The sequence below is a fragment of the Prosopis cineraria genome, unplaced genomic scaffold (assembly GCF_029017545.1).
Source record: "Prosopis cineraria cultivar Desert tree isolate PC_DT_omini unplaced genomic scaffold, ASM2901754v1 PC15, whole genome shotgun sequence".
Lineage (NCBI taxonomy): Eukaryota > Viridiplantae > Streptophyta > Magnoliopsida > Fabales > Fabaceae > Prosopis > Prosopis cineraria.
In genome coordinates, this window is record NW_026555346.1 from 842,684 (window position 1) to 851,976 (window position 9,293).

General features: G+C 35.1%; 1 protein-coding gene across 1 annotated transcript; it reads right to left on the bottom strand.

Annotated features, from left to right (window-relative positions):
- Positions 1 to 4,033: 4,033 nt before the first annotated feature.
- LOC129294679 (uncharacterized) lies at positions 4,034 to 9,086 on the bottom strand. The gene is made up of 4 exons (XM_054933135.1): positions 8,431 to 9,086; positions 6,244 to 6,729; positions 4,934 to 5,446; positions 4,034 to 4,484 (listed from the first exon to the last, which is right to left on the bottom strand). Exons 1-4 carry the CDS (start codon positions 8,968 to 8,970, stop codon positions 4,401 to 4,403), a joined length of 1,623 nt encoding a protein of 540 aa, XP_054789110.1. The 5' UTR covers positions 8,971 to 9,086; the 3' UTR covers positions 4,034 to 4,400.
- Positions 9,087 to 9,293: the final 207 nt, after the last annotated feature.

Consider the following 9,293-nt stretch of genomic DNA (forward strand, 5'->3'; position numbering starts at 1 on the left):
GAGGGAGGGGAAAAAGAAAAAAAACAAAAAAAAAAAGGTAGTTGTCACTGTTTGACAAGATTATCCTGTTTCCCCTTCGGGCCAGGAGATTGGTGGCTTGAATTCCCCTCTTCCATGCCGGAGGAGTGTGGTTCCCCTTGTGGAATGTAGCAAAACTTGTTCCAGTGATTTTTTTTAAAAAAAATTATACCTTATCCTTTTATTTTAGATATTACGTAAATTTTTGAAAAAAATTAAAACGTTTTAGTTCCTTCATTTTCTCCATCAATAAATCATTTTTTTAAAATTATTTTATGAATTTTCATGATGTTTGTTTAGCTTTTTAAAAATAATCTGAATTGGGGAAAAGGAAATTTTTTATTATTTTAAGAAGTTATTTTAAGTGGCTCTTAAAAATTTTATGATGCAGCTGATGACAAAGAATGTCATAAAAATTGCGGGGATGTGCACAAATATCATAAAAAGTTGAATAATAAATTATTTTTATAAAATAGAAATTCATAAAAATATGATAGAATTTAAAAAATAACTAACTAATAATTACTTTTTTATTATTATATCTAAACATAAAAAATGTTTTTGTTTCATAAAATCTCTTCAAAATAAATCTGGTTTAATAGAATCTCTAAATTATTTAAAAAAAATTATTTATTAATCTTAAACAAATGGGCTGAGTTTGAAACCATATTTTAAAGACTGAATTAATAAATGAAAAAAAGTTTAGGAACATAAATTGTATTTTTTTAACTTTTTAATGAATATGTACTTTTTTCAAAAATTAAAGTTTTTTAATTGTCTCTCTTATCACACTAAAAATAGAAATATGAAGTTGATCTTAATTGCTTTTTTTTTAATATTATCAGGTCTCTAGTGCAATTTTCAAATATTTTTTAAAATTATTTTATTTTCCCTAACCTGGACTAGAACTTCACATTCTTGACCCAGCCTGAATGGCTTCCTGAATAGATTGAAGTCAAAGCAGCCCTCTTTGAAAAGATTCATATGTGTGCGCGACTAAAAGAAGCAGCATGTCATAATAGGCAATCTATACAAAATACCAGCTAGATTCTGCAATTGGCTTGCATGAAACTCAAACGTATTATCACAGGTGCTTGGATCAAATGGATAAAGGTTAATTCAATTTAATTAGACATCTTGAGTTCAAGTCTTGTTACCAATTGGAATCTAGATCAAAGACCTGCAGCACCTAAGTGAAAGCAAAGAAAAATCAAATGTCTTTAATCTCTTTTTTTTCTTCTGTTGGGTTATCAACGCTTTCTTTTGGTAAACAAAGGGGGCCAGAACCCAAAACTAAAAAGCACGATGCAGAAACTCGCCAGATTCTGGTGTCACGATACCTTGCTTGTTAGTTAGGCATGATGCCACGATGATGTTGTAATTATTGCAAATATATCAAAAGAAGAAGTTTCATATTATCCACATGAAAAAAACTCTTAATGTATATATATGCTAAAAAATAAAAATGAGCTAATAAATGAATTTGGAGGAGAGGTGGGATTATGCGCCCCTTGCATGTGAGTTGAAGAGACACTAGTCTTTTTATCAAATTTGTTTTGCAAAATTATTAAATTAATTTTGTCTCCCTATCTTTCCGTTAAAATCATAATTTTTGTGTTTAAATTGTAAGCATTTAATTAGGTTAATGGTTTTAAACAACATTTAATTGCCATGACCTTCTCAACTTTCAAAAAACGTTCAAATAAATCACTTTTATGTGCTATTATGCTCTTTAAAACTAATGTCTAATTACTTTGCCAAAGTCTTTCATGTGCTGTGCTTATATATAGCTTGAGAATGCAATGTTTCTGGTACTAAGCTCTTCAATTCTCAAGCTTTTTCTCTATATTGTGTTGCTGAGTATATTTGCTAATCTTTGTTGTTCTATGGCCTTACTTATTTGGCAAGAAGAGTCTGTTTAATCCTGAGAAGCTGCTGTGCGATCAACCTTGTATGGCGGAATAGCTCTTAAGGATAGTGTCCTTAGCAAGATTCAGACTTCAAATCCACCTGCTAATTTCAACAAATGACACCTACCTTAATTTAGCACATTTAATAAGGATGTCATGCTTAGAATAATTTTAAAATCAAAACATGTCCTCTAAAGAAAGGGTTATGGTGCAAAAATATCCACCAAGTGGTTAGTCAAGAGCATTAAATAGTCTAAAGTAAAAAAAAAAAGGGGCAAAAATATCTCTAGCATTATCAAAGTTGTTACAAAAGTAATCAAATTATTGACTTTGCCCTCACGTCGTTAGTTTCCTGATGTTAAATGTTGACAGTGCTTTCTCGATGAAGTATCCCACCAAATCTCCTTTTTTTCGTTAACGTATCCCACCCTCTCCATGTATTTTTCTTGTTTGTAAACTTGAAATTCAGTACACTGAGACATGTTGTACACAATCGAAGATTAAAACTAAGCACACTTCCTATGTTGTTTACCTTAAGAATATTATCACAACATTAAGCAATTTCATTCGTAATATGTTTGAAATTCTCAAATGATTTTCATTATTGCTATAAAGAAGCAAGCGATTTAACTTGATATTCAATCAAAATGACATTTTCTCAAATGATATTCATACAATAACCAATCAACCTTCATAGAATTTTACTTTGGAATATTTTTTATCAACATCAACAAAAAAAATGATCAAGTTTTGCTTAGGTGAGTTAAACAATCAACATTTAAAAGATTTAATGGATTGATCACTTTTGCACCAACTTTAATAATTTTATGATTATTTTTACCCTTTTTTCACACTTTAAGCTACTGAATGCTTCCGGCTGACGATTTTATGAGTATTTTTGCCCCATGTTTAGTCTACATTGGTAAAGACTGACACATGCCAAACATAATTAGCATTCAACATTTGATCACTTTTGTACCAACTGTAATAATGTTATGAGTATTTTTATTTTTTTTTCTTACTTTAGGTCACTGGATACTCTTAGCCAACCACTTGATTGGTATTTTTGCACATTAACCCTTTAAAAAATTTGCCCTTGTATGTTAAGAAATTGTTATTAAGGGTCATTTAAGGAATTATAATACTAAAAGTGATTAAATTCATGTTTTTTTTTTAAATTTTAAAGGTATTGTTGAAATGTTATAAAATTAAAAGATATAATAACTATCACTTAGCATTTAGAAAAGTTGATTCAAGAAAACTTTATATAATAAAAGGATACTATTCTTCATAGAAAAGTTTTTTTTTTATACTAAGGGAAAAAAAAAACTACACAATAGTAAAAGCGTCTTACAAGCATTAAGTTATAAGAATGAAAATTCAAATGATGAAACCTAACTATGTATGATAAGGCCTTCTTTGTAAGGACATCTGCTGCTTTATTAGCATCTTTAGAGATCTTTTGAACATATACTTCCCAAACATGATTCGATAGGTTTGTATCTCATAAGCGACACTAGAATTTGGTTGGTGAGAGAGATTATTCCATTTATGAAACAAAATAGGATTATAAATTTTTAATTAAAAAGTTATGGTAGTTTATCAAAGTTATAATAGTTTATGAAACAATACAGGATTATAAATTTTTAATTAAAAAGTCATATTATTTGAAAGGCATCATTTTATTGTCTATAAAAATTTTCCATTATTACATAGAACTCATTTTTATAATTTTCAAATTCATTTTTATCTGAGTGTACGAAAAATAAAGTCAAAACATCATTTTGTAAAAATAATTATCTTGAAAGTACAAGCTATATTCAAAGATCTCATTATAATTTTTTTTTTTTTGGGAAGACATACTTCCCCCATTTAGAATTATAAAGCATTTTTTAAGCTTTTTATTGAAAAATATAAAACATTTTGAAATTTGAAGTCTATCAGATGGATTCAGTACATTTATATTTTTGTAAAAATGGCTTTAAGTCAGGGGATGTATTTGATAAAATTGTCTGATTGAAGTACCCCCTCTTGTATCCAAAAAAAAAAACGAAAAAACAATGTTCGTGAATCTCTCAAATTCAATGAAACCCGAAAGCAAGCTGTGACAAATCAATGTTCGTGAATTTCTCTAGTACAACGAATCCCCGATGCAATTTGTTCCAGACGGCGGAAAACAAACTAACATGCTTACACTGCAAAACCGGAATCCTGGAAATCGTATCGAATTCGTTATGAATTGATGGCATTTCCTTATTTCCTTTTAAATTTAAACATTAGAAAACAAAATAAAAATACGGTACTTTGCGGCCCATGGATCCAGACAGCCAAGAAGTTCTTTTTTTTTTTTTTTTGGGATACAATAGCCAAGAAGTTTATTCTTTGGAAAGAGGGAGAAATCACAGTTGCCTAAAAATGGTTGTCGGTTTCCAATTTCTGCATCGTGTAAGAACTAAATTAAGCCTCCCGCCTCTATGAAGGAGCTGAGAAGCTGAATCTAAATCCAGTCTTCGCACGATCGTGCTCATGCTGCCTGAGTATGTAATAGAAGTTACCCTGAAACAACAAGAAGCTTGTCGGTGGAGGAATGAAATGCTAGAAAGTTCAGATTTACAAAAAGCACCAAATTAGGCGTTGGTGGAGAGGAGAAAAGATTGACTTCTTAAGAGAAAAGTTTGGTTAGAGGGGGGAGGGAAATTTTTTTGATGAATTTTCATTCCCCTTGCCTGGTTGGCTGGAAAAATGGAGGGTAAGTACCTCCCCTACCCTAATTTGGTTAGAACAAAATAAAGGGGAAGGGAGGGAAAACTTCAATTCCCTCACCTCCCTTCATTAAAATTCATCTCCTCCACTCCACTCCATTGAACCAAACGCTGTGTTATTAGTCTTACAGATTGTTGTTTCCCCCAATTACATTACTACTTTCATTCAAAGAAAGTACTAAGCTTTTGGTTAGTTTAACCTGCTACTTATCTAATTATAAAGAAAGTAAAACAGGAGCTGACCTCTAGGCGGAAAAGTGAAGTAGGAACAACAATTCCACATCCGACTGAAGATCGAAATGATTCCAAGAACTTCTGAGTAGAGAAATGCCTGTATCCATTCTCAGTTAATTTAGCAGTATTCCCAGCACCAGAAAAAACATGGCCATGGATTCCGCGTTCTCTCAACCACCCAAATGGAAGATCAAAAGAGAGGCCTGCAAAAGCAGTAACAGCAAGATCTCCTCCAGTGAAGTCCATTCTATAGGAATCAGCATTATCATTGTTAACTCCATCTCTACTTTGTCTTCGTGGTTCAGTGGGGCCTAATCCCCGAGTTTTAAATCCCCATAATGTTGTTGGCCCTCCTAAGGTGCAGACTGGAGAGAAATCACCACCCAAGAAAAACCTTTCTGGCAGGGGGGAGGGCTTGTTCAGAAACCCACACCCCCATGGGAAAACCACACCAGCAGAAATCCCAAGGTTCAGAGCCGTATTATAAAACCCCAAAGGGAGAGCATAGCGAACATCAAACTCCTGCGCTAGAAGAGTAGAAGAGTTAATCAAGCAAACTTTATTAAAAAGAGAAAGGGGAAAAAGATTGAGCCCACGGGGTTATTACAGCACAATCTTGCTAAACATATATGCGACCAAGGAACAATCTGTAATCTGTAGTTGTTCTCAGAAAAATAAAGTATGTTGTCAGCAGGTTGTGTGAAATTTACACAACCAAATTGATAAAAAAGAAATGCTGAACTAACCAAGACACCTTAAGATACAGGTCTAAAGATGACAAACAATCTAAATAGGTAAAGGGATTGCTAGATAATTATTTGACTGGTAAAAACCATGCTCGAGCATCTCTTTTAAGGGGAATAAGGGGAGAACAGCAGCAGCAGACAGTGAGGATAATCATGTAAAAAGTGTAAGTGTATAAAATATCCTGCTCTGGCACAGCAAGAGCATTCTTTCATTACATGGAAAGGATCCAGGTGATACTAATGCTCCCTTCTATCAGTACAACAACAATATTAGAACTGAAAGATGCCAACATACAACGGAAGATAGGAACATCACAACATATTGCAGTTCCTGAAATTTTCCTCTCTGTCCAAGGAGATGTGCTTCTCCTTTAATAATGTAAGCCTCAGTAATAATCTAAATTTCTTACTCCTTGGTTACATTGATTCCTTTTAAGATTCCTGTCAGTATCAATTTGGAAAGTCTATCATAACCAAAATGCAACAATTCTCACTCCTATACCACTTAACAGAGAGGCTATAACATTGTATATGGCAGATATAATTGCACTGCTAAAAAAGAATTAGTCACACCTGGCGCAGAAATCGCAGGCTTCGGGGATCTGGTGTGAGGCCCCCAAATTGAGTGGTGGAAAGAAATGCATACCCTATTGTAGGTCGAACAGGTGAGTTCCTCCTGTCAATCTTAAATGTATACTTCAAAGATGAGAGTAAACCATGCCCAAGCTGCCTCCTTATGGACCTAGATGACATTTGTGATGGATCTGTTAAGGTACGCCATCCAAGGTTGTATGTTAAGTCATGATACTTTGTTGAGAATAAACCAAGGGACATCCCCAACTGCCGCTCTTTGTATGAAGAATATTCCAGCCAATCTTGGGAAAGTAAAGATGTTCGAACCACAATTGGGGTTTCCAATCCTTTAATTCGAGGTGCAAAGACCCCAACACTCACTTCCGATGTTTGATTGGAACCATATGCCAGAGAACCATCCCATAGATCACCATAACCCAACAAGTTTTTGTACTTAAGAGCGCCTTCAACAATCCAAGAACTAGCCTATGAAAGAATCACAGAATTTACAAAAGGGAAAAGATTAAAAAAAATTAGATGCAATTGCTCATCATGGGTAGCTTCAAAATTCAAAGTGATATATATACTCTATAACAAAGACCAAGCCTGAAGCATAAGTGTTTAAAATTTTCTTTCACAAGGAAAAATTAAAGCTATCAAATATAACAACTCAACAAGGATAGACGGAGCAGTCATTCATATGCTTAGAGCCTTAGATGTATTTGCTATAAATTATGAGTCAACTTTTGAAAATTGAAAAAATTCAACAAAATTGAATTGGCAAGCAAATACACTGCATTTTCCTTTTTTCCCCCCTTGTGAGACGAAATCTATAAAAAAAATCTTGACCAATGCAACCGGCATATTAGTTGGAACCCAGGAAAAAAAAAAAGATAATACCACCCAAAATACACAAGACCAATTATCAGATTGGAGCTCCAAGTAACAAACAAAATTTGGAATCTTCACCTTAACTCCATTACAAAGTGTACCCTGAGAAATATTTCTACCAAATCAAACAGTATGCATCAGCCAAATGTAAACAACATCCAACAGAAAAACTATGATCAATAAAATAAGCAAACAGGGTTATTTGTAATACATAAATTTGTTCCTGTTTTCATATGTTCAATTCCCCTCATACTAAGAGGTCAACAAGCAGGAAAGTTGACCACCGCCCTCACTCCCTTGTTCCTTTCAAATGTAGGGGAAAGCTGGTTGGTAAGTTCCTTCGTTGAGAAAAGGATGGAGATACTCTCGACAATTTAACCACCGTCTTACAACAGCCTAACCATGAGCTCGTGGAAGAAACATGTGAAGAGCAAAGAGGGATCTGTAAAGATATTAGTTATCCTTGGTGAGACCCAAACCAACAGCAACCTAACTGCAGGCTAATGGCAGACACAGAAGAAGAAATATAAGGGGCTTGTTTCTCTCCTAGCTATCCCTAGTAAGACTTGAACAATGATCACTGATCCACCAAACCAACATAAAGGGAGATTTTTTTTTTTTTTGACCTGGGAAATGCATCACCACCTCCCGCCAAGACTAATCCAAACCCTTACTGTGTGGGATCGTTATTATCAACCGTGGCCTCGTGGTACCTTGGGGATGCCTTTGGCATGTTTATTTAACGCAACTACATATTACCACCAAAGGTAGAAGCTTCTCCGTCCATATATGACAGTATTATACTAATCCCTAGGGTCTGATAACCAGCTCTACCCTCTAAATTCAAGCTTCTCATAACCAGTAAACCAGCTATAGCATAAGGAAGAACATCATTTTCAGAGGTCTGGACTTGGCTGCGCACAATAAGCACCTGAGGAATAAAATATACGGCCTCAGACCTTATAGCCATCATATCAACTTCCTGGAAACTGCAACTAACGCAAACAAATCTTCACTTCCAATCATTTTATTATTTAACATCTGCACCAGTTTAAAAATATCTACGGCCCAAGAGTCTGACATGTATCAATATGGTAAAACAAAGATGTTGCCTATGTCATTTAGAATCATGCCTGTGCGACATAGCCAATTTCTTTACACTACCTAAAATCACGTTAACATCCCTCAATTTACGAGAATCTAGTACGCAAAGATGTGATAGTGAAACTGCAAGTTCAAAGTCTCCAACCCGACTTAATGTCAAATCCCATAACAGACGAGGGAATAGGATTGTACCGAAGGTTTCGTGTAAACACCGCATTCACCAGAAATTTTGCTAATGGTCTCGGAAACTTGGACGATGACATTGGCAGTGTCACCCAACTCTGGCGGTCCAGCCTCGAGCGTAATTGTACTAGAATCAAAAATACCCAGTCTCTGAAGCTTCGCAAGGGCAATTTCAGTCGCTTTTAACAGCTCTTGCATAGTTGTGGCGTTCTGTATCCCCTGCAGCTCGGCCTCAATTACCCAATCCCTCGTTTTTGTATTCCCCTTTATCAGCACATCATGGACTCGGATAGGAACTTCCTCCGTCGACATCCGCCGAGCCAGGTGATTTATCTTGAACCGCTGCTCACGCAAAAAAGAATCTCTGGATTGGGTTTTCTGCAGGTTCGGTTCATGCAGGTCGTCGTCTTCTTCGTCCTCGTCCTCGTCCTCGTCCTCGTCCTCGTAGCCGTCGTCTTCTGCGTCGCCATTGGAGGACTTCAGCCGCTCCTGGGCATTGCTAGGGTTTGGAGGGAATGGGGCTTTATTTTCTTCTTCCGAGTCGGCCATGAGGAGTGATCAGAACAAGTTTGGAGAGCAACAGTAGGAGTGAAGCGAATGAATGAGGAGGTGCTGCTTACGCAACGGAAACACGGCGCTGGAGATGGAGAAGCAACTTGTAATTCACCGTTGGTGACTTGGTGTAGTGAAAAGAAAGAGAAAAAGACGCCAAAAGCCCTCGAGTTACGGCGGTCTTTTTCTTTTTTTTTTAATTAAGAAAATTAATTACTATTTTTAATCTGATGGTACTAAGCAGAATATTTTGTTTAGTTTATTAGTTACTTTTTTGCAATAATATGATTATGAACTTTATAATTAAACCCAAGAAACAA